At 39.8% G+C, this 13,600-nt stretch overlaps 1 protein-coding gene across 2 annotated transcripts in view; it reads right to left on the bottom strand.

Annotated features, from left to right (window-relative positions):
- The window catches only part of LOC140727991 (cilia- and flagella-associated protein 44), a 207,614-nt gene that overhangs the window by 48,501 nt on the left and 145,513 nt on the right, over window positions 1-13,600 (bottom strand). For both annotated transcript variants that reach the window (XM_073046057.1, XM_073046058.1), the window contains 3 exons: window positions 11,840-12,043; window positions 8,973-9,168; window positions 3,036-3,146 (listed from right to left, as the gene is read on the bottom strand). In XM_073046057.1, coding sequence (XP_072902158.1) covers window positions 3,036-3,146; window positions 8,973-9,168; window positions 11,840-12,043 — 511 coding nt within the window. The remainder of the gene's footprint in view (window positions 1-3,035; window positions 3,147-8,972; window positions 9,169-11,839; window positions 12,044-13,600) is intronic.

Raw genomic sequence — 13,600 nt, 5'->3', positions numbered from 1 at the left:
GGTTTGAACTGGAGTCATGCACCAGCAGCATGAACAGCAATGGGCTGAGCATGCAACCCTTGAGGGAAGAGAGGGTCTGTCAGTACTCAGTGTGATTGAGCTAGAGATGTTGCTACCAACACGGACTGACTGGGGTCTTGTTGTCAGGAAGTCCAAGATCCAGTTAAAGAGAGAGGTATTGAGACCCACAAGGATAGTTCACCCACCAGCATCTGAGGGATGATTAAATTAAACATTAAGCTGGTCAATAAATAGCATCCTGCTATATGAGGCACCATTTTCCAGAGGACAGGACCTAGTGGAGTGCAGAGGCTACGGCATCATCAGTGGACAATCTGAGCAATAAGCAAACTGGGAAGTGTCCAATGTAGCAGGAAGGTGGGATTTAATGCAATCCATAACCAGCTGCTCAAGGCACTTCATTATTGTTGAGGTCAGTGGCACTGGATGGTAATAATTAAGACAGATTACTGTCACCCTCTTATGCACCAGGATGATGGCAGCTGCCTTGAAGCCTGCAGGGATGTTCCAGAGAAATGTTGAAGATGTTTTCATTAGACCCTCTGTTAACTGGGCCGCTCAGTCCCTCAGCACCTGATCAGTTATGTTATCAGGCCCCACAGCTTTACATGGTTGACCCTGGCTAGGTTCTTCCTCACATCAGCTATGGCCAGACAGAGTAGCTGCACCTGGGGGGGGAGTTGGAGGGGGACCTTCCTCACTGGCACACCATTCCGTGCATCAAATTGTGCATAAAAGAGGGAGACAATAACCTGCCTCAGGTAACCACCTCCACAAACATATTTAAAGAGCAAACATGAGGAAATCTGCAGATGCTGAAAATTCAAACAACACACAAAATGCTGGTGGAACACAGCAGGCCAGGCAGCATCTATAGGGAGAAGCGCTGTCAACGTTTCGGGCCGAGACCCTTCATCCTGACGAAGGGTCTCGGCCCGAAACATCGACAGTGCTTCTTCCTATAGATGCTGCCTGGCTTGCCGTGTTCCACCAGCATTTTGTGTGTGTTGTTCCCCGAACATATTCCTGTTCGCATTTTCAGAACAGTTCGCGATGTTGAAGTTTCTTCTTCACTAATCCTAATAATTTCTAATAATCCTTAACAATCCTAATAATAACTAATGCAAATATTTTTTAAAATCTTTTGGCACTGCTAATTTATCCAGTTCCCGACTATTTATTCAATTTTCATTTAAATGAAGCTATGTTCTGTGTCTCAATCCATTCCTTAAGGAAGTTTATTCCATTATCCAAGAAGTAAATCCATTTTCCTGGTCTCTTTCCTTAATCATTCAGGGAGATTAACCAATGATCTACAAAGTAGAGGATATAGTACTTCCTTTGTCACTTATTTCAAACCTCTGCATTTTTATGAACATTTATCGTATTTCCTCAGTCTTTTTCATTCAACCAACATTTCAATTCTCTCCTAATAACCACCCTTATCCATTCTGGTGAATCTATATTATGTGACTAGTATAGTTTTAATACCATATCGACCACTGTACCAAAACTGTACAGTGGCCTTTTATGAAGATACTGCATAACTCTCTATTTCATGGGAAGGATGAGTTGCCAGAATCATGGGACGTATTGGTACCAATGAGATAGCTAGGAAAAGGAATGAGGACCAGAAGAGAGAATATGCAGGACCTCAAGGGTGGTAACCTCTGGATTACTGCCTCAGTTATGTGGCAGTGAGGGTAAGAAGAGGATGATTTGGCAGATGAATTTGTGGCTAAAGAATTGATGTAGGGTTTCAGGTTATGGATCACTAAGATTGGGATGACCAGGTCAAAAAGGATGGGTTACACCAGAACTCTATGGGCACCAATATTCTCACAGGCAGGTTTGCTAGAGCTGTTGGGAAGGGTTTAAATTAGTTTGGCAGGGGAATGAAAACTGGACTAAAAGGCCTGATGAAGTGGCAGTTCATATACATTAGTTGCAGTGAGGAAAGTCAGGCAGATGATAGGGCAAAATTGCAGTCAGTGGGATGGTTTGAAATGTGTCTATTTTAATGCAAGAAATCAGGAACAAGGGTGATAAACTTACAGCCAAGGTCAGTACATGGAGCTACAACATTGTGATCATCACAGAGACTTGGCTGTCACAAGGGGAGGAATTGCTGCTGGATATTCCAGGGTTTAGATGATTCAAAACAGAAAGAGAGGGAGGTTAAAGAGGTAGGGGTTACATCATTGCTAATCTGGGATCAGGGACAGCTGCAGAAAGGGAGGACATCCCAGAGGGATCGAATACTGAAACGGTGTGGGTGGAAGGGAGCAATCAATCTATTTGGAGTATGCTATAGACTACCTTATTGCAAGAGAGACACCAAGAGTAGGATTCAGGGCCCAGGGTCTGATGTGATTGATGGTATCTGAAGACCAATGGAGAGGGATTCAGGACCCAGGAACTGATAGAAAGGATGCGTTAAGAGTTTGTAGACATTACAAAAGAGGAAAGTGATTTAGTGTCCAAGCCCAAAACCCAAGGCCAAACTAGTGTAGGAAAGCAGTGATAAATGTCTCACATAGAGTGCACTCTAAATCCGCCTGCTGAATTTAATATGAAACAAATTGTTTGAAACACTTTTTCCAGCTACAAACACTCTGTTAATAGATTAATCTATGATGACACCAATTGCTCTATTGTTAATAGAATGCCTTAGTAAAAGAATACAATAGAAAATGCCAGAAAATGATTAAAGTCAGAGAACATCCGTAGAGTTGATGTTTCATTCATTTATGGAACTTTTGTTGCCTTCTCAATTCTATTTAGAAACTTCAGAAATTTTATTAAGTGGAGGAGGTAAAGACTGCTACCAGGATGATAGAAAATGCATGTGAGAAAGACAGAAAAGATGCAGAACAATATCAAAGAAAAATCTATGCAGATGACATAGTAAGGTGGAATAATAATTGCAAATTCCCTTTTTTAATGTGAGTTACTTCAATAAATAAAAATAATAGATCTTCTGCAGCTAAAGTAGAAAATGGTACATCTCTTACTATCTGGACAAACAGAGTCATCCACTCCACCATCGTCAGAATCCGATTCATCCCCTTCATCACTATAGCCAAACTCTTCATCTGATTCTTCTTCACTCTCTTCATCTGAAACTGTAAAATGAAAGTTATGCTGGACAAAAGAGCTTTCACATCAACATACCAGGAAGGGAAAAGTAATAAACTCCAGGGAGAAGGTATAAGAAAGACTGGATCACACAGCAGTGTCAGTCTAAGAGATATTTAGAATATTAGCTGAAGGACACGGGTGTACAACAGGTGGTAATATACAAGCATGACTGAAACAGGCAGTGAAACAGACATAGTCTACCAAGCAAACTGTGCAAAGGCCAATGAGAAAGTGCTGGAAGGAAGTGATATTAATATTCAGCAAAGGGACAATAATGTGTACAAGGGGTGAAACAATCAACTGTATCAGTACATGGGAACTACAGCACATTTGAGTACTGTTGGCGGGGCAGCCTACCTGGGGGAAGCAACAGTGGCTGTGCCTCCGGCACAGAGCCCGGCCCTGTAGTTCAGAAGGGTAGGGAAAGAAAGAGGAAGGCAGTAGTAATAGGGGACTCGATGGTTAGGGGGTCAGATAGGCAATTCTGTGGATACAGTCAGGACACCCGGATGGTAGTTTACCTCCCTGGTGCCAGGTTCTGGGATGTTACTAATCGCGTCCAAGATATCCTGAAGTGGGAGGTTGAGGAGCCAGAGGTCATGGTACATATAGGTAACAATGACATAGGCAGGAAAAGGGAAGAGGTCCTGAAAGGAGAATATAGGGAGTTAGGAAGGGAGTTGAGAAGAAGGACTGCAAAGGTAGTAATCTCGGGATTACCGCCTGTGCCACACGACAGTGAGAGTAGGAATGGAATAAGGTGGAGGATAAATGTGTGGCTGAGGGATTGGAGCAGGGGGCAAGGATTCAAGTTTCTGGATCATTGGGACCTCTTTTGGGGTAGGTGTAATGTGTACAAAAAGGACGGGTTGCACTTGAATCCTAGGGGGACTAATATCCTGGCAGGGAGATTTGCTAAGGCTACTGGGGAGACTTTAAACTAGAATGGTTGGGGGTGGGAATCAATTTGAAGAGACTAGGAGAGAGGAGGCTAGTTCACAAATAGAGAAAGCTAGTAGACAGTGTGTGAGGAAGGATAGGCAGGTGATAGAGAAGCGGAGCGCTCAGACCGAAGATGTAGGGGAGAAGGAAGAAAAAGATAATAAAGTTGTTTGCACCGTTAGGGATAAACAGAGAGTAAGAGGTGGAGAATTTCTGAAATGCATCTATTTTAATGCTAGGAGCATTGTAAGAAAGGTGGGTGAGCGTAGAGCATGGATTGATACCTGGAAATATGATGTTGTAGCTATTAGTGAAACATGGTTGCAGGAAGGGTGTGATTGGCAACTAAATATTCCTGGATTTCGTTGCTTCCGGTGTGATAGAATTGGAGGGGCAAGAGAGGGAGGTGTTGCATTGCTTGTCAGAGAAAATATTACAGCGGTGCTCTGGCAGGATAGATTAGAGGGCTCGTCTAGGGAGATATATTTGGGTGGAACTGAGGAATAGGAAAGGTGTAGTAACACTTATAGGGGTGTATTATAGACCATCTAATGGAGAGCGAGAATTGGAGGAGCAAATTTGTAAGGAGATAGCAGATATTTGTAGTAAGCACAAGGCTGTGATTGTGGGAGATTTTAATTTTCCACACATAGACTGGGAAGCCCATTCTGTAAAATGGCTGGATGGTTTGGAGTTTGTAAAATGTGTGTAGGATAGTTTTTTGCAGCAATACATAGAGGGACCAACTAGAGAAGGGGCAGTGTTGGATGTCCTGTTAGGGAATGAGATAGGTCAGGTGACGGAGGTATGTGTTGGGGAGAACTTCAGGTCCAGTGATCACAATGCCATTAGTCTCAATATAATTATGGAGAGGGATAGGACTGGACCCAGGGTTGAGATTTTTGATTGGAGAAAGGCTAACTTTGAGGAGATGCGAAAAGATTTAGAAGGAGTGGATTGGAACAATTTGTTTTATGGGAAGGATGTAATAAAGAAATAGAGGTCATTTAAAGGTGAAATTTTGAGGGTACAGAATCTTTATGTTTCTGTTAGTGTGAAAGGAAAGGTTAAAAGTTTGAGAGAGCGATGGTTTTCAAGGGATATTGGAAACTTGGATCGGAAAAAGAGAGAGATCTACAATAAATATAGGCAGCATGGAGTAAATGAGGTGATCGAGGAATATAAAGAATGTAAAAAGAATCTTAAGAAAGAAATTAGAAAAGCTAAAAGAAGATATGAGGCTTTGGCAAGTAAGGTGAAAATAAATCCGAAGGGCTTCTACAATTATATTAATAGAAAAAGGATAGTGAGGGATAAAATTGGTCTCTTAGAGAATCAGAGTGGACAGCTATGTATGGAGCCAAAAGAGATGGGGGAGACTTTGAACAATTTCTTTTCTTCGGTATTCACTAAGGAGAAGGATATTGAATTGTGTAAGGTAAGGGAAACAAGTAGGGTAGTTATGGAAACTATGATGATTAAAGAAGAGGAAGTACTGGTGCTTTTAAAGATTATAAAAGTGGATAAGTCTCCGGATCCTGACAGGATATTCCCTAGGACCTTGAGGGAGGTTAGTGTAGAAAAAGAAGGGGCTCTGACAGAAATATTTCAAATGTCATTAGAAACGGGGATGATGCCGGAGGATTGGTATATTGCTCATGTGGTTCCATTGTTTAAAAAGGGTTCTAAGAGTAAACCTAGCAATTATCGGCCTGCAAGTTTGACGTCAGTGGTGGGTAAATTAATGGAAAATATTGTTAGAGATGGTATATATAATTATCTGGATAGACAGGGCCTGATTAGGAACAGTCAACATGGATTTGTGCGTGGAAGGTCATGTTTGACAAATCTTATTAAATTTTTTGAAGAGGTTACGAGGAAAGTTGACGAGGGTAATGCAGTGGATGTTGTCTATATGGACTTCAGTAAGGCCTTTGACAAGGTTCCACATGGAAGGTTAGTTAGGAAGGTTCAATCGTTAGGTATTAATATTGAAGTAGTAAAATGGATTCAACAGTGGCTGGATGGGAGATGCCAGAGAGTAGTGGTGGATAACTGTTTGTCAGGTTGGAGGCCGGTGACTAGTGGTGTGCCTCAGGGATCTGTACTGTGTCCAATGTTGTTTGTCATATACATTAATGATCTGGATGATGGGGTAGTAAATTGGATTAGTAAGTATGCAGATGATACTAAGATAGGTGGCATTGTGGATAATGAAGTAGGTTTTCAAAGCTTGCAGAGAGATTTAGGCCAGTTAGAAGAGTGGGCTGAAAGATGGCAGATGGAGTTTAATGCTGATAAATGTGAGGTGCTACATTTTGGTAGGAATAATCAAAATAGGACATATATGGTAAATGGTAGGGCATTGAGGAATGCAGTAGAACAGAGTGATCTAGGAATAATGGTGCATAGTTCCTTGAAGGTGGAATCTCATATGGATAGGGTGGTGAAGAAAGCTTTTGGTATGCTGGCCTTTATAAATCAGAGCATTGAGTATAGGAGTTGGGATGTAATGTTAAAATTGTACAAAGCATTGGTGAGGCCAAATTTGGAGTATTGTGTACAGTTCTGGTCACCAAATTATAGGAAAGATGTTAACAAAATAGAGAGAGTACAGAGGAGATTTATTAGAATGTTACTTGGGTTTCAGCACCTAAGTTACAGAGAAAGATTGAACAAGTTAGGTCTTTATTCTTTGGAGCGTAGAAGGTTGAAGAGGGACTTGATAGAGGTATTACAAATTATGAGGGGGATAGATAGAATTGACATGGATAAGCTTTTTCCATTGAGAGTTGGGGAGATTCAAACAAGAGGACACGAGTTGAGAGTTAAGGGGCAAAAGTTTAGGGGTAACACGAGGGGGAACTTCTTTACTCAGAGAGTGGTAGCTGTGTGGAACAAGCTTCCAGTAGAAATGGTAGAGGCAGGTTTGATATTGTCATTTAAAAAAATATTGGATAGTAATATGGACAGGAAAGGAATGGAGGGTTATGGGCTGAGTGCAGGTCAGTGGGACTAGGTGAGAATAAGCATTCCGGACGGGACGGACTAGAAGGGCCGAGATAGCCTGTTTCCGTGCTGTAATTGTTATATGGTTATATGACTGGAGAAAGTGAAAGCCTGAAACTGGTGGTGATATAAAACATACATAGAATCGTACAACATTCTAATAAATTCACTTTGAAATTTGAAGTAATTAAGCTAATGATTCCTAATTAAATTAATCCCTTCTGCCTGCACATGATAACATCCCACCATCTTCTGCAGTTCATATGACTATGTAAGAGGCTCTTAATATTGTATCTGCCTCCACCATCACCGCAGGCAGTGAAATCCAGGCACCCACTACTCTTGGTGTAAAAATTGTGTCCTGCACATCAACTTTGAATTTTACTCCTCTCACCTTAAATGCTATTAAATATTTTAAACTTGGTTGAAAATATATTAGCCATCTCCTCTATTTATGCCTCTCAGAAGTTTATAAACTTCTATCGGGTTTCCCCTTAGCTCCAATTTGTTTATTGTCTTCTTAAAGGACATGCCCTCAAATCCAGGCAGTATCCTGTTAAACCATTTCAGCACCTTCTCCAAAGCCTCCACATACTCCCTATAATTGGACAACAGGAATTGAATGCAATACTCTCGATGAACCCTAAGCATAGTTTTATAAAGCTGCACCATAACTTCCTGACTCTTGAACTCAATGCCTTGTGTTATAAAGGAGAGCATGCTATGTGCCTTCTTTACCACCTATTAGGACAAATGAAAAAGGCAGCAATATTGCAAAAGGACTGGAAAGGCAACTGTATTTGTATACCAGAGAAGGAATGAAACAGGAAGCAATACCAACATAATCAATAGGGTTTTAACCATGTGTGACATAAGAAAGGGCTGGACGGGTTGCAGTGGGTCTTAGCATGATTCAGAATTCTGCATATCTGTAATGTGATTCAGCAGTCACTTGCTTTACAAGCCAGCATAAGACTTAAAAATGAGTGGGGCCTTTCAGAACTTTTCGACAGGCTTCAATCATCATAAGCAGTTTGATGTTTTGATGAGCCAACATGAGATTTTAAAAGAGAGTGGGGTCTTTTTGAAATTTTTGTTGGGCTTCAGTCAACATGATTTATTAGGCAATTGTCAAAGGCCAATAAAAAGAAATTAGGTTTAAGTTGAGTGGCCATTATAATAGTGGATCATGAAGAGTGATATGGAAGAAGGGATTTTCAAAAATAAATATTAGTTTTTGAGAAATTAATACTTTGGGATTTACATATTCCATTCCACTCTCTGCCCATCTGCTTAAAAATCATTCCGTCTTCTATCACATTAAGGTCAGCTTTACAGAACACTCCTTAGTCTTCTGTGCTGTATATCATACATATCCACAACCATCAACATTTGTTTTTTATTCACTTAAGCAGCACCTCTGCCCTCATGACATTACCATCAAGAGGAGGGAAATTTTGTAGAGATACTATCATCCTAAAGATCTCTCCCCTACCCTATGTAACTCCTCCCCCTGAACTGCATATACTGTATATTGCCTGTGTGCTGAATATCCTGCATCACCACACTGACACCAATGCAGGAACAACTGCAGCTATTAAATGAAAAGGCCCATTGTTCATATCAACTGGTAGTGGACAGTGAAAGTGGTCATACTAGTATCATAATTCTTTATATACTGACTAATGAGGATGTTTTCACAAGTATATGGCTTTGCAAAGTGGTTGACATATAATTGCTATTTTGGAAACTGCTAATTCAACTTATTCTTATAGAATCTAAAATCTCTGAATTAATCATATTAAAATGAAATGAGAGAATATGACAATCTACATGAAGAAATATAGTTGTGTGTGCACCTGCAGAAACTTGTGCTTCACTCTTTTTTCTTCGTTTGATTTTCTTTTTGAAGACTTTGGTGAGAAAATCAGCATGCTTGTTGTTTTCACCCAGAGACATCTGGAAGGATGTATAAATAGCCTTCTCCTTCTCTTGTAGTTTAAGAATGTCTCGCTTTTTGGCCATTTTTTGTTGAGAACATTCCTCTAATTTTAACTGTAAGAAATGGTATGCCAAATTTGGTCAGATATGAGAACTGAAGGATGGTATGATGATTAAATGTGATACAAGAATGACCACAGCAGTAGTAGGAATCATTCGATCTACAGGAGAGCTTGAATTTATTTAGCCGTACTTCGTAACGCTGTCTTTGTGTTTTTCAACTGTAACCGTGATCGACCTTGCTAAAATTATCATTCGCCAAAGACGTTTTTACCACTATTTTGACATACATCCTAGTTTTCTGAAATTGAATGCACAGATACTAACACCTGCAACCTGAATGCCCAATATTATTCACTTCTGACTCGGTATCAGTTTCCATTCATCCATCACTTGTGTGCTAATTGCTCCACAGCAGTTTAGAGTTAAAGCAAAGCACACATTTTAAATACTAGTCCCCGTTTACAAACTATTCCACATCTTGCCGTTCTAAACCTGTAAATTCTTGAGTGCATTTTGTAAAAGTGTATACCACTGCACTCTATTGGTAGAAGGATGGTGGATGGCTACCAATCAAGATGGTGGATGTGTACCTATCATTTTGTAAATGGTACAGCACTGTGCACTGTTGTTGGAAGGATGGTGATTGGCTACCAATCATGAGGACTTCCTCATCCTGGATGGTGTCTAGCTTCTTACGTGCTTTTGAGGTCACGTTCACCTGAGCAATTTAAAGGTAGATCATTAGTCATCCAAGCTGTCCCTTACTGATGGTGTAGAGACTTTGTCCTACTCTGACCTCTAAACTACTCTGAACACAAAAATTGTTGGAAACAATTAGCCTGCTTGGCAGCATGTATGAGAAGAAAAACAGAGTTAATATTCACAGTGGAGCTAGAAAGTTTGTGAACCCTGTAGAATTTTCTCTATTTCTGCATAAATATGACCAAAAATGTGATCAGATCTTCATGCAAGTCCTAAAACTAGATATAAAGAATCCAATTAAATAAATAATACAAAAAACATTATACCTGTTCCTAGATTTATTGAGAAAAATGATCCAATATTACATGTACTTGTTGGAAAAAATATGAGAGTCTCTGGGGTAATATCTTCTACAAAAGCTATTTGGAGTCCGGTGTTTTGAACAATGAGATGAGATTGGAGGTGCAGGTTGTAAGGATGCCCTGCCCTATAAAAAAGACACACAAAGTCAGGTTACTGACACAGCCTGCTCTTTGGAAAAAAAAAGATCTGTTTATGTGCACCATGACTCGATCAAAACAACTTTCAGAGGACCTTAAAAGAAGAATTGTAGAGATACATGAAGCTGGAAAAGTCGACAGTTTTCTAAAGACCTGAGTGTTCATCAGTCCACGTAAGAGAAATTGTCTATAAATGGAATAAAACTCAGTACTGATGCTACTCTCACAAGGAATGGACGTCCTGCAAAGATCACACCAACAGCATAATGTACAATGCAGTGGAGGTAAAACAGAACCCAAGGGTAATAGCAAAAGACCTTCAGAAATTTCTAGAACTTGCTGAAGTCCACTGCAAGAAAAACACAGAAGAAGAATAGTGTTCATGGAAGGACACCATGGAGGAAACCACTGCTCTCCAAAACAAAATTGCTACACATCTCAAGTCTGCAAAAGACCACCAGGATGTTCTACAACGCTTCTAGGACAATGTTCTGTGGACAGATGAGATAAAAGTTGAGCTTCTTGGCAGAAATGCAGACTGCTATGTTTGGACGGAAAAGGGCACTGCACACTGACATCAAAACCTCATCCCAACTATGAAGCACGGTGGAAGGAGCATCATAGTTTGGGGCTGCTTTGCTGCTTCAGGGTCTGGACAGCTTGCAATTGTTGAGGGAACAATTAACTCAAAATTGTATCAATACTCTTTGCCGGAGAATATCAGGGTAGCAGACTGTTGCCACCTGAAGCTTAATACAAGTTGGATAATGCAACAAGACAATGATCTGAAAGACAAGAATATATAAACAACAGAATGGTCTAAAATGAAGAAAATTCATGTTTTGGAATGGCCGAGTCAAAGTCCAGACCTTAATCCTATAGAAATGTTGTGGAAAGACCTGAAGCAAGCAGTTCATGCAAGGAAGTCCACAGACATCCTAGAGTTGAAGTAGTTTTATAAGGAGGAATGGCCTAAAGTTCCTCCAAGCCAATGTGCAGGACCGAACAATGGTTACTGGAAACGCTTGGTTGAAGTTATTGCTGTACAAGGGGATCACACCAGTTACTGAAAACAAAGGTTCACATACTTTTTTTAACAAATACATATAATATTGGATCATTTTTCTCAACAAATAAATGAACAAGTATAATGTTCGTTGTGTTGTTTATTTAACTGGGTTTTCTTTATCTAGTTTTAGGACTTATGCAAAGATCTGATCACATTTTCAGTCATATTTATGCAGAAATAGAGAAAATTCTATAGAGTTCACAAACTTTATAGCACCACTGTAGTTTGAAGGCCCTTTATAGAACAGGGAAGTAGCGAAAACAAATTGATTTTAATTTGCAGAGGGATTTTTTTTGCAAGAGTTGGAAAGGGTAAATGGAATATCTTTGATAAGTAGAGTAGGATTTCTGGTTGTTGCTTTAATATCTAGATGTAAAATGAGGAAAAAGAATTCAACCAAAGTTAAAACTGATTCATTGTAAGGTAAAAGAAAATTGAATGAGCTACTTACTTGTGTTTCCGCTCTTTCAGTGGTACGTTGGTCAACACGATCCTGCAGAATGTTCTCACTCTTTTCAAATTCTTTCAAAAGAAGCACCTCTTCAAACAGTGTAATATGTCGTAGGTCAGCCATCTTTAAAACTATATCTAGCCTATATTTCTGGTGGCAAAGAACCAGCAGCTCTGCATCAAAATTCTTTATTAATTCATTGATCTGGAGAGGAAATTAAATTAAAGGTTTAGCAGTCAGCTAAGAATAGTCCCTTTCATGCAAATTTCCAGTATTTCAGTAATATATGCTTCAGTGTTGTACTTGGAAACTGCTGCAATTAGAAATATTACAATTTCAGTTGATAATTTCTATTGTTTTCATATGATATTAATTTAATACATGAGACGAGGGTAACTGTAGATTATGGTTGTTTTCCTAACTCCTTAAAACTTTTTCATAAAACAGTGATTAGTCATGACCACACATTAAGATTCCCTCCTGACTCAGCCCACTCTGATTCTTCCTACTTTACAAGTATTTTTTTAATGCTTGAGAAGTCCCTCCAGCACAACAAAACACCGCATTAATATTATCTAACTTGGAATCAGACCACTTGTTCCTATGACAGCCTGGGCTAATATGTTTGTATTTTCAAGATATCAAAGCTGATAGCTTGCCACTTAAAGATGTATTTGGACCATTGGCCACAAGTTGGACCAGTTGCCAATGGCATGAAGATTAAATTCAAGCACGATGATGAAACCTGAATTAAAGGAGATAATTCAGAGTTACAAGAACAGAGATAGGGAGAAGTGAGGGGATATGGATATAAGAATGTGGTGTTGGCTGCATCAAAGCCAATGTAGTTTGCAGCACAGAGGTAGTGGGTGATGAACAGAGAGTGGTAAGTGGGAATGGGCTTCCAGCGATGGTGGTAAAGGCAGATACGATAGGGTCTTTTAAGTCACTCCTGGACAGGGATATGGAGCTCAGAAAAATAGAGGGCTATGGGTAACCATAAATAAGGACATATTCGGCACAGCATTGTGGGCCGAAGGGCCTGTATTGTGCTGTAGGTTTTCCATGTTTCTAAGGTTAAAAGACCCTTAGGGGCAACCAATAATAATATGATCAAATTTACACTGAAATTTGAGAAGGAGAAGCTTAAGTATCAGTGTTACAGTGGGATAAAGGGAATTACAAAGACATAAGAGAGGAGTTGACCAAAGTTGATTGGAAAAGTACACTGGCAGGGATGACAGCATAGCGGCAATGGCTGAAATTTCTGAAAGCAATTCAGAAAGCACAGGATATATACATCCCAAAAAGGAAGAAGTATTCTAAAGGCAAAATGCCACAACCATGGCAAAAATTAGTGGGAAGTTAGTGAATTGGGAAGTACTTAAAAACCAACAGAAGGCAACTAAAAATGTCAATAAGTAAGAAAAGATAGAATACGAAATAAGCTAGCTAATAATACTAAAGAGGATACCTAAAGTTTCTTCAGATACATAAAGTGTAAAAGAGTGGTGAGAGTGAATATCAGTCCACTGGAAAATGATGCTGGAAGTTACAGTGTGTCGGGGTCAGAAGTGTATGAAATTGCCATTACTAGGGAGAAAGTTTTTGAGAAACTGAAAGGTCTGAAGGAAGATAAATCACCAGGACCAGATGGTGTACACCCCAGGGTTATGAAAGAGGTGGCTGAAAAGATTTTGGAGGCATTAGTAATCATCTTTCAAGTATCACTGGATTCTGCAATGGTTCTGGAAAATTGGA

This window comes from Hemitrygon akajei, chromosome 5 (assembly GCF_048418815.1).
Source record: "Hemitrygon akajei chromosome 5, sHemAka1.3, whole genome shotgun sequence".
Lineage (NCBI taxonomy): Eukaryota > Metazoa > Chordata > Chondrichthyes > Myliobatiformes > Dasyatidae > Hemitrygon > Hemitrygon akajei.
This window is presented reverse-complemented; position numbering and strand designations above follow the sequence as displayed.